Source organism: Macaca thibetana, chromosome 7 (assembly GCF_024542745.1).
Source record: "Macaca thibetana thibetana isolate TM-01 chromosome 7, ASM2454274v1, whole genome shotgun sequence".
NCBI lineage: Eukaryota > Metazoa > Chordata > Mammalia > Primates > Cercopithecidae > Macaca > Macaca thibetana.
This window is the reverse complement of record NC_065584.1, coordinates 85,145,956-85,166,625: the sequence shown is the minus strand read 5'-3', so window position 1 is coordinate 85,166,625 and position 20,670 is coordinate 85,145,956. Positions and strand designations below refer to the sequence as shown.

The 20,670-nt window shown below is 41.0% G+C and overlaps 4 protein-coding genes and 1 pseudogene across 11 annotated transcripts in view; 3 read left to right on the top strand and 2 right to left on the bottom strand.

The window, feature by feature from the left end:
* The window catches only part of DAD1 (defender against cell death 1), a 330,697-nt gene that overhangs the window by 110,296 nt on the left and 199,731 nt on the right, over positions 1-20,670 (bottom strand). The window lies entirely within an intron of this gene.
* MRPL52 (mitochondrial ribosomal protein L52) overlaps positions 1-20,670 on the top strand; it is a 244,816-nt gene that overhangs the window by 80,834 nt on the left and 143,312 nt on the right. The gene's annotated exons all lie outside the window — the stretch shown is intronic.
* The window catches only part of OXA1L (OXA1L mitochondrial inner membrane protein), a 240,727-nt gene that overhangs the window by 139,847 nt on the left and 80,210 nt on the right, over positions 1-20,670 (top strand). The gene's annotated exons all lie outside the window — the stretch shown is intronic.
* On the bottom strand, positions 1,026-1,463 carry LOC126959192 (60S ribosomal protein L26-like 1; annotated as a pseudogene).
* Positions 7,618-10,911, top strand: LOC126959191 (olfactory receptor 49-like). Its single transcript, XM_050798138.1, is given in 3 exon segments — positions 7,618-7,729; positions 9,976-10,648; positions 10,650-10,911. Coding segments are annotated over 3 exon segments (1,047 nt in total).

Here is a 20,670-nt window from a genome sequence, read left to right as displayed (position 1 = left end):
CTTCCATATGAATTTTAGAATAGCTTTTTCTAGTTCTGTGAGAAAGGACATTGATCAGAATAGCATTGAACCTATAGATTGCTTTGAGTACTGTGGTCATTTTAATGATATTTATCCTTCTAGTCCATGAGTGTGGAATGTTTTGCCATTTGTTTGTGTCATCTATGATTTTTTAGAGCAGTGTTTTGTAGTTCTCCTTGAGACCTTTCGCTTCCTTGGTTAGATGTATTCCTGGGTATTTTATTTTTTGTGTGGCTATTGTAAATGGGATTGTGTTCTGATTTGGTTCTCAGCTTGAACATTATTGGTATATAGAAATGCAAACGATTTTTGTACATTGATTTTGTGTCCTGAAACATTACTGAAGTCATTTATCAGTTCCATTAGCCTTTTGGCAGAGTCTGTAGGGTTTTCTAGGTAGAGAATAATATCATCTGAGGAAAGATAGTTTGACTTCTTTTCCTGTTTGGATGTCTGTTTCTTTCTCTTGCCTAATTGTTCTGTCTAGGATTTCCCAGATTTTTTTTTTTTTTTTTTTTTTTTTTCCTCCTCCGAGATGGAGTCATGCTCTGTCGCCCAGGCTGGAGTGCAGTGGCATGATCTCAGCTCACTGTAACCTCTGCCTCCCAGGTTCAAGAAATTCTTCTGCCTCAGCCTCCCAAGTAGCTGGGATTACAGATGCCCGCCACCACACCCAGCTAATTTTTGTATTTTTAGTGGAGACGGGGTTTCACCATGTTAGCCAGGCTGGTTTCAAACTCCTGACCTTGAGATCCACCTGCCTCAGCTTCCCAAGTGCTGGGATTACAGACGTGACTCACCACACCCACTCCCAGATTTTTTAAATATATAAAAAGATACATATTAAGGAATTATGCTTTCTACCCTGACTCTATCCACCCCAAACTACCATCTGCAACAAGTATTACTTCTATTGGTTTCTGGTACATTCTTCAATTACTTTCAACATATTGCCTTCTTTTTTTCATTTCAAGTTTTAATGAAAGCTTGTATATAAGATTACCTCATATCTGCATCTTCTGTATTATTTCTTCCTTGTATTTGCCCTTTTCCTTTCCTACTTGGTGAGATTTTCCTTTCCATTCAAGGACCGTTTTGAGGTCTTTGTCCAGTTTTAGCCTATTGATAACCACTTTGCTGGGGTGAATACTTACATGGATGGTTGTGCCATTAGCCTTTTCCTGCTGCACCCATTCAATGTAGATGACATATTTCTTACCGTAAACCTGGACTACTTTGCCAATTTGCTGACCTTTATAGTGTCCTCGTACAACCTGAACTTCCTCATCCTTTCAGATGGGCATGGATCAAACATTGTACTTCTGTCTCAGCTCTGTGGAAAGAGAGGAAGACATTATCTTCCTGCAAACGTGGGAAGGTTCATTGAAATGCCTTTTGTGGTTCTTACTTTGGTCAGAAGTCACAAAGGGATTGAATTTCATTTTGGCTGTTCCCACTTCGGTGATGGTCGCAAAAGGGAAGAGCACTTTCAACATATTGGCTTTAATGCATACAGGTGGATACCTTTAGTAAGTAGTTGGATAGATGTTTCTGGGGCTCAAGAGATGTGTTCATTATACACACTGAATCACCAACGCAGGAGTAAGTAATAGTTGAAGATGTAAGCACAGATGAGATCACCAAGAGAGAATGGGAAACTTAAGGACAAAACTGTAGGACACCAGGGATGAATCACGAATACAAGGTAAAAGGGTGAAGACAATAAATTTAAAAGTCTCTTTCCAAGAAGTAAACTATATGCTCCATAGAGAAGCCTATGTTCAGTCACTACTGTTTTCGTGGTGCCTAGCCCAGTGCCTGAAACCTAGTAAGTACGAAATAACCATTTAATAAAGTCCAGCTCTCAAAGAAGAGAGAGAAAGTAAACTTCAGAAGATTCAGGATAAGAGGAGGATTGCTTAAAATGGGAAACTACTTTTCCATATTTATGTGCATGTGAAAAGCAGCAAGAAGAAGAAAGTATTTGAAGGTTCAGCATCTAAGACCACTAAAGAAGTCAGGAAGTGAATGAACTCAGTCCTTGTGATGCCCCTTCCTTATAGCTTCTCTTTGCTTCCCTGGAAATGGAAAGGGTGGTCTATCATTAATAATGAAGTTGCCTAATGTCACAGGACTCATTACTCCAAATATATTTGTTTTTGTTTTTGTTTTTTTGAGACTTGAGACTTTTTGAGTCTTGCTCTGTTGCCCAGGCTGGAGTGCAGTGGTATGATCTCAGCTCACTGGAGCTTTCGTTTCCCGGGTTCAAGTGATTCTCCTGCCTCAGTCTCCCGGGTAACTGGGATTACAGGCACCTGCCACCACGTCTGGCTAAGTTTTGTATTTTTAGTAGAGACAGGCTTTCGCTAAGTTGGTCAGACTGCTCTCGAACTTCTGAACTCAGGTGATCCGCCTGCCTCAGCCTCCCAAAGTGCTGGGATTACAGGTGTGAGCCATTGCACCTGGCCTATTTGATTTGAATTGGGTAGAAGAGTCCATATGAGGGCATTCCTTGAAAGCCTGACAGTCTCAGGCACACCCTGTGAATTTGCTCCACTTGCTTGTACCAAAATGTTTTCACTACTCATATAGATATTGCTAAGCTTTTCTGCTAAATTTGAAGACCTATATTGGTAAAATATAAAATATAGGTTTAAAAACCTATGTATTACTATGCAGCCATAAAAAAGGATGAGTTTGTGTCCTTTGTAGGGACATGGATGCAGCTGGAAACCATCATTCTTAGCAAACTATCACAAGAACAGAAAACCAAACACCGCATGTTCTCACTCATAGGTGGGAACTGAACAATGAGATCACTTGGACTCGGGAAGGGGGACATCACACACCGGGGCCTATCATGGGGAGGGGGGAGGGGGGAGGGATTGCATTGGGAGTTATACCTGATGTAAATGACGAGTTGATGGGTGCTGACGAGTTGATGGGTGCAGCACAGCAACATGGCACAAGTATACATATGTAACAAACCTGCACGTTATGCACATGTACCCTAGAACTTAAAGTATAATAATAATAAATAAATAAATAAATAAATAAATAAATAAATAAAAACCTATGTATTGCTTTATATAAATGCATTTCCTAATACCACTAATGTCATCAATTGACTGCTGAATATTAAAGATGGCTATAAGTTGGAATACAGCTATAGCTATAATTCTGTTCTAGTGTTGTCTACACCAACAAGGCAATGGATAATGTAGGCTCACCTAAGAGACACAAATACATCCTAGCAGTGCTTAGTCAAGTCAATGCATACACTGTATAGCCCAGCTATCCTACTCACATGTACATATCCCAGGAAACTGCCACACATCCATAAGGTACTTGTATAAAGACGCTTGTTGCCGGACATTGTTGGCAATCCAGACGACCATCACCGGGAGAACGGATCAATAAAAGGTGGTGATGCACACTATGGAATAATATGCTGCAATTAGAAACATCAAACTAAAAGTATGCATATCAATAAGTCTTCATAGTACACTACAGAGTAAAAAGAGTAAGAAAAAGAACAGGAACTATATAATAACATTTACATACAATAAAAATATACTTTATATGTTTTACATAGACACATACAAATTCAATTACAGTGACCTCTTATACGCAAAAGAATGAGAGCTTGGAATGTGGGTGGAAGGCAATGAATAAATACATACATACAAACATACATGTAAGAGACATAATGGCATGCCATGCCATGCATTGAGGGTGTGTTGATTGTGTGCTGGAGTCAGCTTCTACCAGCTTTCGAGAGCTAATTGTGCACATTTCTTGCCAGGTCTGCATTTAGTAACATCACATTGGTAACTAAAAATCAGCCAGAGTGGGGCGCAGTGGCTCACGCCTGTGATCCCAGCATTTTGGGAGGCCGAGGCAGGCAGGTCACCTGAGGTCAGGAGTTCAAGACCATCCTGGCCAACATGGCGAAACCCCATCTCTACTAAAAATGCAAAAGTTAGCTGGGCGTGGTGGCGGGCACCTGTAATCCCAGCTACTTGGGAAACTGAGGCAGCAGAATCACTTGAACCCGGGAGGCAGATGTTGCAGTGAGCTAAGATCGTACCATTGCACTATAGCCTGGGCAACAAGAGTGAAACTCAGTCTCAGGAAAACAGTAAATAAATAAAATTAGCCAGAATGAAAGTATTTACACCATAGAAATCTCAAATGCTACAAATCAAGGCACCTTTTGTTTTCCTGAGGGCCTGTTGGTAAACATTTGCCAGTAAATCACTGCCCCAAAGTCACATTCTTTCTTCTTTACCAGTGATTCTCAGTGTCAAAAAGAAGGTGGTGCAGTGATATAGATGACTTGAAAACTTTTGACAGGTGTGGCTAATGCAACAAGCCCCAGCTGAAAACCATTGTTCTATACTAAGCTGCCGTTCGAATACTGCAGTTTGTGTCAATATGGCAAGATATCAAACGCCTTAAAAACTAGTTTCATCTAGACTAGTAATTCCAGTTCTAAGAATTTGTTTTAAGGAAATATCTCAAATATGGAAAATGTTTTATATACAAAGATATTTATCCCAGTCCTACTTTAATAATGACAAATTGGAAACGACCTAAGTGTGAAAAGGGAGTGGTTATGTAAACTAATGATAAATCCAGCATTTAAAATTATATTTATGTGAAATCTTTAATTACATGAAAAACACTTCTATTGCTGGTTTAAATTTTAAAAAAAGCAGGATAAAAATATATATGTAAATATAGTGTGATACTAATCAGTCACCCAGGGATCTTGTTAAAATACAGCTTCTGATTCAGGAGGACTAAAGTGATGCCTGGGATTCTGCTTTTTTAACAGAAATAATGCCAGTGCTGCTGGTCTACATACCACTTTTTGAGTAGTAAAGGCATGTAGAATACAATCACGCTCATGTAAAAAAAAATGCATCAGAAAAATAATCTGATGGAAAATTAAAGTGTTAAAGGTATTGAGTTGGGGTCATGAATGAGGGATTTAAAAATGTATATATTTTACTAGAGTTTCCAAACTTTCTATCTTACAGGATTACTTGCTTCTATAGTGTGGTAAAATGACATTAAAAATAATCTGCTTAGGAGGGCTGGGTGTGGTGGCTCACACCTGTAATCCCAGCACTTTGGGAGGCCAAGGTGGGCAGGTTTCTTGAAGTCAGGAGTTCAAGACCAGCCTGACTAACGTGGTGAAACCCCATCTCTACTAAAAATACAAAAATCAGCCAGGTGTGGTGGCGCACACCTGTACTCGGGAGGCTGGGGCAGGAGAATTGCTTGAACCCAGGAGGCAGAGTTTGCAGTGAACAGAGATTGTGCCACTGCACTCCAGCCTGGGTGACAGAGTGAGACTCCATCTCAAATAATAATAATAATAATCTGCTTAGCCAAGTGTGGTGGCTCTTGCCTGTAATCCCAACTACTTGGGAGGCTAAGCCAGGAGGATCACTGGAGCCTAGGAGTTCCAAGCTGCAATGACCTATGATTGCACCACTGCACTCCAGCCTAGGTGACAGAGTGAGACCCTGTCTCTAAAATAAAGAAATACGTAAATATAATTTCTAAAATAAAAATATGTATTTATGCTTATGCATGTGTAGGTGCAGGGAATATATGGGAAATCTCTATAACTTCCGTTCAATTACTCTGTGACCCTAAAACTGATCTAAAACATAAATCTATTTTTAAAAACCTGCTTTAATTTTCTCATAAACAGCATTAAAAATTGAATAACCGAGAAATCTTGGTTATTGTCGATGAGCCCAATTGTACAGCCTGCTTGAGATTCAAGCCTACGTATGTTTCATTCTTTTTTCCCACTTTCTTAACGATGTCTTGAACGTGGGTTTCTGATCCTTTTTACCAAATGCTTTTATATTTTTAACCAAAGGAAAAAGACATTTAATTGCAGCTTTTTCATTTTCTTGCATTTTATCCTTCTCTCTTGTACTGCATCTTCAACCATGTCCCAGCCCTGGGAGGGAAGGGGTCCTGCAGGACAGGCCTGGCCGGAGTTCTACATTACTTGTGATGGTTCCTTATATCCCTAGAACAATAAGACTGCCTAGTGTTACGCAGGACTCCCCTATTTTGGATGCATAATTTGATTTTTTTTTTAATTTTTGTAGAGACAGAGTCTCGCTATGTTGCCAGTGTGGTCTCAAACTCCTGGCCTCCAGTGCTTCCCCCTGCCTCAGCCTCCCAAAGTGCTGGCTTACAGGCATGAGCCACCATGCCCAGCCTGGATTTATTACTTTAACTAAAAGTAGTTGTTATTCTCGATCTGAACAAACAACAGAAAGTTTTGTTTGCAAAGTTGTAGTAAATAACAGCCAAGAGACTTGGAAAGAGGCTGAGTGGGGCTCATTAGACTAACTCTCTGGGGATCCCAAGTCCCATTAAACTAGGGAGATGAATAGATCCCTTAAGAAAACAAAACTGCAACCCAAATCTTCCAGCCCTGATATCACCTTCACAAAAAGATGTTTACTTCAGGAGCTTACTGAAAAATGAAGATTTTGAAACACTCTAGACTCTTCAGACCCTTTGCATTGAATGATGGCTCCAAAGAAGCTATTCTACTCTGAGTGACCAGGGAATGCATCTGCCCACTCAGGAAGCTTTGTAAGAGAACAGGTGTTCTTAGAAAATGCCATCAAATTCATGAGAGATACAGATCTCACACCAACAGCATAGGACCAGCATTTAGAGCCAACAGACAACATTGCAACCTCAGGAAATAACGGTGAGAACCAGTTATCTCCTGCAGTCTTGTGAGCAGTGTGTTTGGAATGGCCTGATTGGGACTCCCGCGGAGGACTGGTAGACACCTGACCCTGGACCTGCCAGGTAATCTCCACCTTAGCACTTCAGGGGCTGGCAGAGCAGCAGTTGCTTCCTCAAACCCTCCTCTTACTGGCACTTGTTTTTATATTTTGTCAGAAGGTCTGGCACATCAAGGGCAGGCACTGGGTGTCATTTGTAACTTGAGCCCCACCACCCAAGTCAATGCTGGAACACAGCAGTGGGTAAGCCAATGTTTATTCAGTCAGAGCCATTATATTACTGACTTGCACTGAGAGACTTTGCCTGGCCTGATCTGCCCAATGTTGTGCCACTCTGTGCTCTATGTAACTGTGCCCTTGGAAGACACAAAGCTCTGGACAACATGGAGTCTGGGTGAAACTCCAAATGCTTTTGTTTTGAAGGAGAAGATCTCATCCTCCTTTTAAGTGTAGTAGAAGAGCATGAAGGCCAGGCACAGTGGCTCACACCTGTAATCCCAGCACTTTGGGAGGCTGAGAACGGTGGGTCACCTGAGGCCAGGAGTTCGAGACTAGCCTGGCCAACCTAGTGAAACCCTGTCTCTACTAAAAATACAAAAATTAGCCGTGTATGGTAGCACACATCTGTAGTCCCAGCTACTCGGGAGGCTGAGGCAGGAGAATCGCTTGAACCCAGGAGGCAGATGTTTAAGTAGGCCGAGATTATGCCACTGCACTCCAGCCTGGGCAAAAAAAAAAAAAAAAAGAGCCTGAGTCTCTACCGTGGCAGGTCACACCTCCAGGTCATGCATACTTTTCCATGGGGCACTACACAACTGACCCTAAAAACAATGAATGGTCTGAAGTAGATGGTGCAGCCACGTCCAGGCTCTCAGGCTGCCGAGCAAGTCTCCCCTTCACTCATGAAGCATGTAGGATAAAGGAGGAAATGCCTGGGATTCAGGAAGTGGCCTAATTTACTTTGTATCTGGAAAGCCAAGAACTAGTGACCTCTGCTTTGAAACGGGAAGAAAAAAAGAGTTCATCAGCGTCCCTGGCTAGATGCTATTCCTTGGCTGGTCACAATGCCTTTATCTGTGCTAAGCTCATGACTCAGCATGAACTTGGAGCTTTTTCTTCTAGTCCCATTCACATCTGGCTCTTTATCACCTTAATCTCTGTTCCTATGTTTCTCCCAATGTGCACCACCCAGGACTTGCCTAAATAATACTCTAATACTCATCCTGTTAGTTCCTGATGATGTTTCTGGGCATCATGTTTATGTTGGATTCTGCTTTTGTCATGGGCCACCTGGGCTCATCTTTGAACAAAATGATGAGGCTACAGAAACCTCTTTTTCCAATTGTTTATGGATCTAGACAATGTGAAGCCTAGAATTAGCCCATGAGAAATAGCCCTAGTTATATCCTCAAAGGCTAGTCAACTATTTTGTGTTCTTTAATAACTGTCAGCAAATGTTAGAGATAAGGGTAGTTTATGGAATTACTTAGAGTAATGTAGTCTGTGCTCAAAAGAAGGCATAACCTTTTTAAGGTTTTTGTTTTTTGGGTTTTCTGCTGCTGGAAGCTCTCTAGTAAACCCAACCAGACCTCTGTCTCATTCACTCAAACTCCAGACCGTCTTAAAGATGTAGACTCTCCCTCCAGAGAATGATTGTGGGGCAATGCTTCCACCTTGTTGTGAGGAAAAGCAAACTCTCTCCAGATAACCAATTTCAGACGGGTTGGCATGCTGCCAGCAAGGTTGCTGACCCTTAGGAAATGCTACATAAATGACATGTCCTCAACCACTTGTGTGTCAAACACCCACCCAATCCACCTGTCAAGACATTTGAGGTATAGCTCACTCATTCAATAAACGTCTGTTAAAGCTGATTACTTCAAGAAATTTGTTTTAATTACTGTAGAAAATACAAAGGTTAATAAATTATTGACTCAGTGAGCAAGAAGTCAAAAACAGCTATAACAATACAATAAAAACAAGGTGATATATAATAAAATTACAAGAGGTACAGAGGAAAGACATTTATTTGGAAGAGAAGGCTTTATAGAAAAGAAGGCATTTATTGAGGAAAGACTTAAAGGATAAATAGGACTTGAAAGGCTGATGATTCCAAACTGAAAGAGTGCCATGAGCAAACACACAGTTGTGTGAAAATGGATAAAAAATCAAAATATTGCAAAGAATCTATTATATCCAAAGCTCAGAGTTTGTGGAAGGATATAATGAAAGAAGAACCTTGGGAACAGGTCATTAAGAATGTTGAATATCGGCCAGGTATGGTGGCTCACGCCTGTAATCCCAGCACTTTGAGAGGCCGAGGCGGGTGGATCATCTGAGGTCGGGAGTTCAAGACCAGCCTGATCAACATGGAGAAACCCCGTCTCTACTGAAAATACAAAAATTAGCCAGGCATGGTGGCGCATGCCTGTAATCCCAGCTACTCGAGAGGCTGAGGCAGGAGAATTCCTTGAACCCAGGAGGCAGAGGTTGCGGTGAGCTGAGATTGTGCCATTGCACTCCAGCCTGGGCAAAAAGAGCGAAACCCCATCTCAAAAAAAAAAAAAAAGAATGTTGAATACCAAACTCCCATTAAGGAGTGTTGATTTATGCAGATGCTACTTGGATTTTTCCTTATTTGATTTGTGAGAGTTGTGCTTTTCTCTCACAGATTTCCTCTACTCTTTTTTATTAATCCAAAAACTAGTGAAAGGTATCAAAGATCCTGGCAATGTTTAAACAGCAACACCCTCGAATATGAACTCTTTATGGATGAAGACCCAATATTGGTGTAAACACAAGAACAAAAGTTATTGAAAGCAGGTAATATTAGTATAGGCAAAGGGATTCATTGAGAAATCAGGATAAAAGTTTTGGTTACAAGAAGTAAGAAAGGATACATTTTGGTTCTGAACCTTAATTGGACCACCTTGCACATCACCACTCTCTCGTCTAACACACAGATGCACCAGAAAGCATACATGAAACAGGTAACCCCAGAGGCTCTGCAGATAAGCCTGAGTAGTCAGTAGTGGGAAGATACGTCCTTCACAGAAATAAAGCACTTTCAGCCCCCTCTCCTTTCAGTTCCAGGTTGTCCTCAGGTCCCCAACATAACGATTCCTGTTGCTGAACACCTTTGATCGGCCCTCCCCAGCAGAGGTCAGAGGAGCCATCAGGAACCGCACCACCGTCACCGAGTTTGTCCTGCCGGGGCTCTCAGAGGCCTGTGAGCTGCAGATGCTCATCTTCCTGGGGCTCCTCCTGACCTACCCCCTCACACTGCTGGGGAACCTGCTTATCGTGGTCATCACCCTCATGAACAGGCGCCTCCACATGCCCATGTACTACTTCCTCCGCAACGTTGCTGTCCTGGAGATCTGGTTCACCTCAGTCATCTTCCCCAAGGTGCTAACCAACATCCTCACAGGATACAAGACCATCTCCCTCCCAGGCTGCTTCCTGCAAAGTTTCCTCTATTTTTTCTTGGGTACCACAGAGTTCTTCCTCCTGGTGGTGATGTCCTTTGACAGGTACGTGGCCATATGTAACCCTTTGCGTTATGCCACCACCATGTGCCAAAGGGTCTGTGTCCAGCTAGTCCTCTGCTCGTGGATGACAGGATTCCTTCTCATCATTGTTTCAAGTTTCCTCGTCCTTCAGCAGCCATTCTGTGGCCCCAACATCATTAACCATTTCTTCTGTGACAACTTTCCCCTCCTGGAACTCATTCGTGCAGACACAACTCTGATAGAGCTCCTGGGTTTTGTTATAGCCAACATCAGCTTACTGGGCACTCTGTCCGTGATGGCCACTTGCTATGGCCACATCCGTTCTGCACATCCCCTTAAACAAAGAGAAGCAGAAAGCCTTCTCCACCTGCTCCTCCCACATCGTCATGTCTCTCTTCTATGGCAGCTGCATCGTCATGTATATCCGGTCAGGCAAAAGTGACCAGAAGGAAGACAGGAACAAGGTGGTGGCATTGCTTAACACCGTGGTGACCCCGATGCTCAATCCCTTCATCTACACCCTGAAGAACAAGCAGGTGAAGCAGGTGTTTAGGGAGCAGGTGAGCAAGCTCCTCTTATAAAGCTGTGTAACAAAAAAAACTGAAGCTCAGTATCCCCAGACAAGCTAAGAGAATATAGGCCCCTTGAAACAACTGAGCCTTTCCCATTCAGAAAAAGCCCCGATGATATGTTTGTACATGATATGTTTCTATGGGATCAGTCACTATGCCATTCAGCATAAACTCTTTGGACTCTCTGGCACTATTAATTAGTGGATTTGAATATTTCTGTTCATTCCATCTGTATCTACGTGGCTTCCAACAAAATAGAAGTTCTTTGAAAGCAGAAACTAGCTCTGTAACTTACTATAAGTCTCAAGTGTCAATCCATTGTCATAGACCATATAGATTCTTAAAAATTACTTGTGTGATGATTGTTTTGTGTCTGTTTCTCCAACATCCTCAGGGGAAAGAACAGTTATCTATTAGTACTGTCCTCATTTAACACTGACAATCCTGTTACAGAAATATATTAGCGAGACATCAAAAATGCTAAAGCTAATATCTTTGCATATAAGCTATTTATGCTCTTTTAGTATTTAAATTCCTAGAAATTCCTCATTTTTATTGATAAAGGCTCTTTCATATACTAGTTATATTACCTCTCTTAGCCCCAGTTTTCTCATCTATGAAATGAGGATGACAATGGCCATTTCAAATAATTATAATAAAAGTCTAATGAGATATTCTATGTAAAATTCCTTAAATAGTGTCTGGTCCTCAATAAATGTTCCTTCCTTTCCTCTAATTATAATCCTACTTTCCTGTTCCCTTTTTTATTTTATTTTATACCAGTTAACAACAAAAGTATTTTTGAAGATTTTATATTCAAAATGGTATTTTAAATTTTAAAGTTAAATACAGTGTTTAACTTATTGCAATTTATTACTAAGATATTCACTATTGCTGAAAACAAAGATAAGTCATATCCATAAATGAACAAATAGTAAATAAGTAACCAAATCAATTAACATTAATTCTTCCAAAGTAATTATTACACAAAAGTCATGTTCAAGTAAATGTGTGGTCTGGTAGATAATAATCTATACCTTTGAAGAATATGAAATCTAAAAAAGACAATATGAAGTATGCAAATAATATAATTCAGGGTAGAAAATGATAATGTGTAAGAAAATATCACATGTAACTCTTCAACAACCAATTTGAAAACCAAGAGGAAATTTTCCCAGAAAAAAAATTTTTTTCAACTGACCTAACGAGAAATGGAAAACTTGATTAGACAAACTACTATAGAAAAACCTCAAGATCAGATTACATATCTACTATAACTCAAAAACAAAAAGCAAACAAGCTGATTCTACAAATGGTCCATAAGTATACGAAAAGTGCAACATCACTTAATCATTAGGGCGATGCAAATCAGAACCACAATGAGATACCACTTCACACCAATTAGGATGGCTATTTTTTTAATTAAAAAAAAACAGAAAATAAAAAATGTTGTCAAGAATGTGGAGTGGCCACTTCCAAGGAGTTAGAATTGCAGTGGTTCATCCCTGTAATCCTAACTCCTTGGAAGGCAAAGACAGGAGGATCATTTGAGGCCAGGCATTCAAGACCAGCCTGGGCAACTGGGCAACACAGTGAGACCCCATCTCTACAAAAAAAACTACAAAAATTAGCTGGCCATGGTGGTGTGTCCCTGTGGTCCCAGCTACTCAGGAAGCTGAGGTGAGAGAATTGCTTATGCCCAGGAGTTTGAGGCTACGGTGAGCCATGATTGCACCACTGCACTCCAGCCTGGGTGACAGAGCAAGACCCTGTCTCAAAAAAAAAAAAGAGAGAGAGAGAGAAAGAAAAAGAAAGAAAGGAGAAAAGAAGGTACAGAAATCATCTAGACTTTCTTACAAGACTGGAAAAAAATGTAAAGAAATTAGAACTCTTTCATATGCACATTGCTGGTGGAAATGTAAAGTGATACAGTCACTGTGGAAAACAGGATGGTGGTTCCTAAAACAATTAAACATAGATGTGCCATAAAATCCAGCCATTTTATTTCTGTGTTAGTACCCAAAAGAATTGAAAGCAGGGGCTTGAATAGATCTTTGTACACCTGTGTTCACAGCATCATTATTCACAATAGCCAAAAGGTGGTTTAAAAAAATGTCCAACAACAGATGAATGGAAAAATAAAATGTGACATATACGTACAGTGGAATATTACTTAGCCTTAAAAGGAATGAAATTCTGATGCATACTATCTGTAATAAACAAATATTAAATCATAGATGAGCCTAGAAAACATTATACAATGTGAAATAAACCAATCACAGAAATATTGTATAACTATACTTATATGAGTTACCTAGAATAGTCAATTTCAGAGATAGAAAGTAGAATGGTGGTTACCAGGACTCAGGTCAAGGAGGAATGGAGGATTTATTGTTTAATGGGTATAGAGTTTCAGTTTGGTCTCGATTTTTTTTTTTTTTTTTTTTTTTTTTTTTTGTTTAAAGATAGAGTCTCACTCTATCTCCTAGGCTGGAATGCATGGTGTGGTCTCAGCTCACTGCAACCTCTGCTTCCCAGGATCAAGTGATTCTTGTGCCTCAGCCTCCTGAGTAGCTGAAATTACAGGCACACACCACTATGCCAGACTAATTTTTGTATTTTTAGTAGAGATGTGGTTTCACCATGATGGCCAGGCTGGTCTTCAAATGATTTGCCCATGTCCAGAGTTTCAGTTTGGGATGATAAAAAAAGTTCTTGAGATAGATACTGGTGATGATTGCCCAACAATGTGAATTTACTTAGTGCCATTTAACTGAATAGTTAAAAATGCTTAAAATAATACATTTTATGTCATGTATTTTTTACCACAATAAAAATACAGATCTCAGATCAATAAAAACCCAAAACTATGTAATTTTTGACTCGCCTCTTTCTCCAATATCCTACAACCAATCCATTAGCAAATTATGTGGGTTATACCTTCAAAGTATATACAGAACCCTACTATTTCTTACCACTACCACCAGTACCACCTTTGTCCATGCAACCTTCCATTTCCTCTTGGTTCTCCATCTCCTACCTGCCACCTCTCCCCCATCTACATAGCCCTGAGGGAGGGAGAAGTCACAGGTAAGGGGCAGATGTGCTTGCAGTCAAGACAGATAAGGCCAACAACACACACCACTTCTCTCTGAAGACGTCTTGCCTGAAACAAGCTCTAGGTGGAGGAAAGAGTAAGTTTTAACTTTAAATGAAGTTCAGAATTTTAATAATTACATAGAATTGGACAGTTTAATAACACTATTCTATGGACTGATAGTTAATAGAGGACTTTTAAAATTATATAGGAGTGACCAGAAAAATCACTAGACTTGTCCTAGATTTCATCAGGGGTCAAGGAAATATAACTATATGAACGGGTTTGAATGGGTATATAGGAAGAGGGTGGAGTAGAGAATACATATTACAAATAAAGGTTTATTATCCATAATTTACAAAGACAAACAATCTGATGAACAAATGAGATAAAGATATGCATAGACACTTCAGAAAAAAGCAAATTTAAAGGGCCAATAAATAAATTAAAAGATGTCCAATCATGTTAATAGTTAAAACAATAAAAATAAAAATAACAGCTCTTAATAATTAATGAAGCATTTTCAGTTTTTAAAAGTAAATTTATACTTTAAAAATTACTCTTGCTTTAATACATACTAAAATATTTACAGAGAAAATGATATGATGTCTGGGATTTGCTTCAGAATAGTGAAAGGAGGAGGGGAGTTGGTGGTGGTCTAGGTGAAACAGGTATGACTTGGTCATTGTTAAAGCTAGGTGATGACTACATTGATATATGGAGGTTTATTACAAAATATGTCTACTTTTTTTTTTTTTTGAGATGGAGTATTGGTCTGTCACCCAGGCTGCCGTGCAGTGGCACAATCACGGCTCACTGCAACCTCCGCCTCCCAGGTTCAAGCGATACTCTTGCCTCAGCCTCCTGAGTAGCTGGGATTACAGGCACTAATTTTTGTATTTTTAGTAGAGACAGGGTTTCACCATGTTGGCCAGGCTAGTCTCGAACTCACGACCTCAGGTGATCCTCCCAAAGTACTGGGATTACAGGCATGAGGCACTGCGCCCTGCCAATCTGTCTACTTTTGTACATGTTTAAAATTTCTGTAATAAAAAAGTAAAACAAAAATGTAAAGGAAATACTTTAGTACCCATGGCAATCTAACAAGAAAAAGTATGAAGAGATATTGCAGTCAGACCTGATAGGGCTTGGGTAATGAAAGAAAATGATTGGAAGAAAAAACATACTTGAAAGAGATCCCCAGGTATTGAGTCTAGGTAATTAGGAAGATGTTGATATCACAGAAATGGAGCAGTCAGTAGGAGAAGCTGACTTAGGAAGTGGCAGGGTCAGTTCTTTTTAGATATCTACATTGTGGGCACGCAAAACTTGGGATATGCATGTTGACTGGGGTAAGGAACTCTTCACAACAGTTTCCAGTGGCATTAGGATTGTTGTCCCACTGTCCAACCCTCGTTCTCATTGTTTAATTTATAGCAAAGAGGGGTGTTCAAGAAGTGTATTGTCATAAAACTGGCCGCCTCAAGAACCAGTGGGGAAGACAAGCAAGACAAGCAAGGATTCTTAGTCACACAGGGGAGTTTCCATTTTTCACTATCCCGCAGCAGGTGTCCACAGAGGGGTGATCATGACCTGAGAGCCACAGGGCTCAGAAAGCCAGGCCTTTACTACTCTGGACAGAGGAGAAATACTATTTACTTATTTAGTCATTCATTCATTCATTCATTTTGGTTTTTTTCTAGCCAGGGCACAGAGTAGAAGAAATACAACTTCTAAAAGCAGGTCCCAGTAGGTGCAATCTGTGTGTGCCACATGCACTCCCTACTCACATCTGTTCAGCTCTCTGGGCCTCTTTCCAATAGGTCACTGTGTAGTTGTGACTCTCACCAGGAGTACGGTGACTACACAAGCCATTGACACAAGGTGACAAGCTGTTTAGGAGGCAGGCTGCCAACCCTAACCACCCTGCCACATCAAGGATAGCCAGGCACCCAGGGAGGGGCACCCTAGCCAAATTAACACACTAATTTTTTAAAAACAGATATCTGAAACCCAGTCACTAATATGCCTTTTTAAACACAGCATTGGCCCCTGAAATCATACCTCTTATTGCCATCAACTTCTATCAGCCAGTTTTCTATTGAAGGTCTACAGGTTTTATCTGGTCTAAAAACACTTTGGTGACCAAAGAAAGACAGTGGGATTACAAAGTAGTTTTAGCTTAAATGGACCAAGGACCAATATGGGAACTGTCCCGAGGTCTCCTTACCTGATTCCACCAATGGAGAGTAAGCTCCATAGGGATAGGGCAACATGTCTGTTTCATTTGCCACTCATAGTCATCCTCAGTGCATATATATATAGTACAATGCCTAGCACATAGTAGGTGCTCAAGAAATGTGTGTTCAATAAATGATTAATTAGTCCCCATACTCCAACTCATTCTTCAAGTCTCAGCTTAATACAACATCATCAGAAACATCTTCCCTTATTGTTATGGACTGAACGTTTGTGACACCAAAATTCATATGTTGAAGCTCTAATCCTTAATGCCGTGGTATTTGGAGATGGGGCCTTTAGAAGGTAATTAGGTGTAAATGAGGTCATGAAGGCAGAGGCCCCATGATGAGATTGGTGCCCTCATAGGAAGACAAAGGAAACAGAGCCCATGCTCTCTCCACCATGTGAAGATACAGCAAGAAGGTAGTCATCTGGCTCATGCCTGTAATCCTAGCACTTTGGGAGGCCAAGGCAGGTGGATTGCCTGAGCTCAGGAGTTCAAGACCAGCCTGGGCAACACGATGAAACCCCGTCTCTATTAAAAAATACAAAAAATTGGCCAGGCATGGTGGTGTGCACCTGTAATCCCAGCCACTCAGGAGGCTGAGGCAGGAGAATCACTTGAACCCGGGAGACAGAGGTTGCAGTGAGCCAAGATCGAACCATTGCACCCCAGCCTGAGTGAGAGTGAGACTCTGTCTAAAAAAAAAAAGAAGAAAAAGAAGGTGATCATCTGCGAACCAGGAAGCGGACCCTCACCAGACACCAAACCAGCTGGCACCTTGACCTTGGGAGTTTCCAGCCTTGAGAGCTGTGAGAAACAAGCCTCTGTTGTTTAAGCCACCCAGTTGTAGTATTTAATATTTTGTTATAACAGCCCAAGCAGACTAAGACACTCATCCTCCAGTCCGGGTCAGGATCTCTTATGGGCTCTTCCTCAGAACTCTAGTCACAGTGATAATTATTTGTGTGATTGTTTTAGTGTCTGTCTTCCCCACAGTATTCTGCCTTCATGTCTCCAGCATCTACAGCAGTACCTGCCACACAATAAGCACTCAACAAAAGTATTTGAATGCTTTAACAATTGTGTTTCTTTGTTACAATTAAACTTCATTGGAAGTTTCTGTGTTTTTTTATCAGAACAATGTAAACTTTCAATCCCAAAGTTGAGGAAAGTAAGAGGTGAGGGACCACCCTGGCTCCCTGTTACTCTAAAGGTAATGAATCTCCAGGGAACCACAGCTCCATCCAGCAAGAGAAAAGGGACACTCTCCAGATGAGATCAGTGTGAACTGTGTACCTTTGTGTATCTTTGAGTTTCCATGGGGATCAAATAGAACCCCAAACAGTCCAGGTCTGATGCCAGGTCTGCAGAGACATGGAGTCTGCCCTGAATAATTTACCCTCACAATCCTCTAGGGGTCCCACAGCCCTGGAAGGGCATGAACCATTAGCCAGAAGCCTCTTAAGACCAACTGAATGTGAGTCAGAGGAATCTGCATCAATTGAGGTCTGTCTCTCTCTTAATATGGGAGAGGAGGAATAATTAGATTTCTACATCCTTTTTCCTGGAAAAGTGGTCCAGCATTGGTACTTTGGGACAGGAGCAGGAGCAGCTTCCTAAGAAATTGATGAACCCAGAAGGTCTGGGGAATACATAGCTCATTTCTGAAGAGACCTGGGCATGTGTTGGTGGCAACAGAGTCAGGGGAAATTGTTAAGGAAGACTGGTTGTTGAAAAACATGGAAGTTTGGCAATACGTGCAAGACAAAGATGACAAGACTTGCCTATGTCCACGACGTGTGATGACCATGTTACAGCTCTGGAGCTTCTTTCACTTTGAACACCCTGTGAGCCCCCCAAGAAGTGTAGTCCTCAGGCAAAACTGCAGACACAGGAGCTTCTAGTGAAAACCAGGATTTTCCATCATCTGAACCATCTGGAAAGACAATCAAGCACCTTGCCTGGTAGCTAGTGAGGTAAACTGCTTGGTGCAATTTTTGGAATGGGAGAAGGGAATCTGGTTCTTCCTGACACTCTGCCTAGAAGCCTGTGGTCTGTTTTCAGATGTCCACTGGCAGGCTATGGCACAACTGACTTCTTTGACTTTTTCTTCATTCTCAATATCCTGACTCAAGTTCAGCTGGTGAGTCACAGAATCCATGAGGCTTTTCCTAAGCTTTTTGTTATAAGTAAAATGTTTATTCAGAAACAGAATGCTTGTTCCTCGCTACCACAAAGAAAAATCAGTATTTAGATAAAAAGTTTTCTCAGCAAGGCAATTTTACTTTCTGCGGAAAGGGTGCTCCTTACAGATGATTTGTTCTTTAACAAAAAGAGAAACTTTGAAGAGGAAACTTTCAGAGTTACAGGTCGAACATGGCGGCTCATGCCTGTAATCCCAGCACTTTGGGAGGCCAAGGCGGGTGGATCACCTGAGGTCAAGAGTTCAAGACCAGCCTGACCAATACGGTAAACCCTGTCTCTACTAAAAATACAAAATTAGCTGTACTGGTGGCATGCGCCTGTAATTCCAGCTACTCAGGGGGCTGAGGCAGGAGAATTGCTTAAACCTGGGAGGAGGAGGTTGCAGTGAGCCAAGATCATGCCATTGCACTCCAGCCTGCGCAACAAAAGCAAAACTCTGTCTCAAAAAAAAAAAAAGGGAAAGATACATTCCCTAAAATTAAAATTGAACCGATGAGCAACTCTGAAACTAAGCATTTATTATTATTATTATTTATTATTACTGAGGAAATTATCCAACAGTATTAAGCATAATACCTGGTTTACAAATGTATGCTCTCTCTTCCCTCTATATGTCAGTTTCATAGTACATGTAATTCTCAAAAAATATCAGCCAAATAATAACAGAAAGTTTGTAATAACATGAACAGTTCAGAACTGCTGGGATTACAGGCAAAAGCCACTATGCTTGTATTTTTGTTTGTTTGTTTTTGAGACAGGGTTTCATCATGTTGTCCAGGCTTGTCTCAAACTACTGGCTTCAAGTGATCTGCCTGCTTCAGCCTCCCAAAGTGCTGGGATCACAGGTGTGAGCCACCACATCCTGGGATTTGTCCAGACAAGTTTTTTGTTTGTTTGTTTGTTTGTTTGTTTCTGAGTTGGAGTTTCACTCTTGTTGCCCAGTCTATAGTGTAGTGACAGGATCTGGGCTCACTGAAACCTACACCTTCCAGATACAAGCAATTCTCCTACCTCTGGAGAGCAGGGACTACAGACATGCTCCACCACAATGGGCTAGCTTTGTATTTTAGTAGATACAGGGTTTCACCATGTTGGTCAGGCTGGTCTTGAACTCCTTACCTCAGGTGATCTGCCCGCTTCAGTCTCCCAAAATGCTGGGATTGTAGGCATAAGCCACCACACCTGGCCATCAAAATCTTAATAGAAGTAGTCTTTGTGAGGATATGAATAATTTTTTAAATTCTATTTCCCTGTATTTCCTGAACTTTCCATAATAAGCTGATAATATTATTATAATTTTAAAACTTTTTATTTAATTTCATATTGCCTTAAAACTCATTCTCTTTTCTCCAATTTTTTTTTTTTGGAAGGAGTCTCGCTCTGTTACCAGGCTGGCATGCAATGTTGCCATCTCAGCTCACTGCAACCTCCGCCTCCCAGGTTCAAGCGATTTTCCTGCCTCAGCCTCCTAAGTAGCTGCGATTACAGGTGCTCGCCACAATGCCCAGCTGATTTTTGTATTTTTAGTAGAGACGGGGTTTCACCATGTTGGCCAGGACAGTCTCAATCTCTTGACCTAATGATCTGCCTGCCTTCAAAGTACTGGGACTACAGGCGTGAGCCACCACACCCAGCCTCCAAATCTACCCTTACTTCTTATTAACCTACTAGAGTTTCAGACACAAAGGAAAAAATGAAAACAGCTAACATTACGAGGCTGCTCACTCTATGGCCAGCCCTGTGCTAAGTGTTGGGTATGCATTATTTATGAAATAAATATATATTTTTTTATATATATATATGTATATGAGTATACATACTTAAAGTTCTGGGATACATGTGCAGAATGTACAGGTTTATTACATAGATACACATGCGCCATGGTGGTTTGCTGCACCCATCAAGCTGTCATCCACATTAGGTATTTCTCTTAAGGCTCTCCCTTCTTTAGCCCACCATGCGCTGACAGGCCTCGGTGTGTGACCTTCCCCTCCCTGTGTCCATGTGTTCTCGTTGTTCAACTCCCACTTATGAGTGAGAACAAGCGATGTTTGGTTAATCCCCCTGCCATGTGGCTCGTAATAACCAAGGGGAGAGAAGAAAATGATATTACTACCCATATATCGGAGGGTAGACACCCCCTGCAATGTGGCTCATAATATCCAGAGGGAGAGAGGGAGGTCATATTACTCCCCATACTGCAGGGAGTGGACACTCCCCT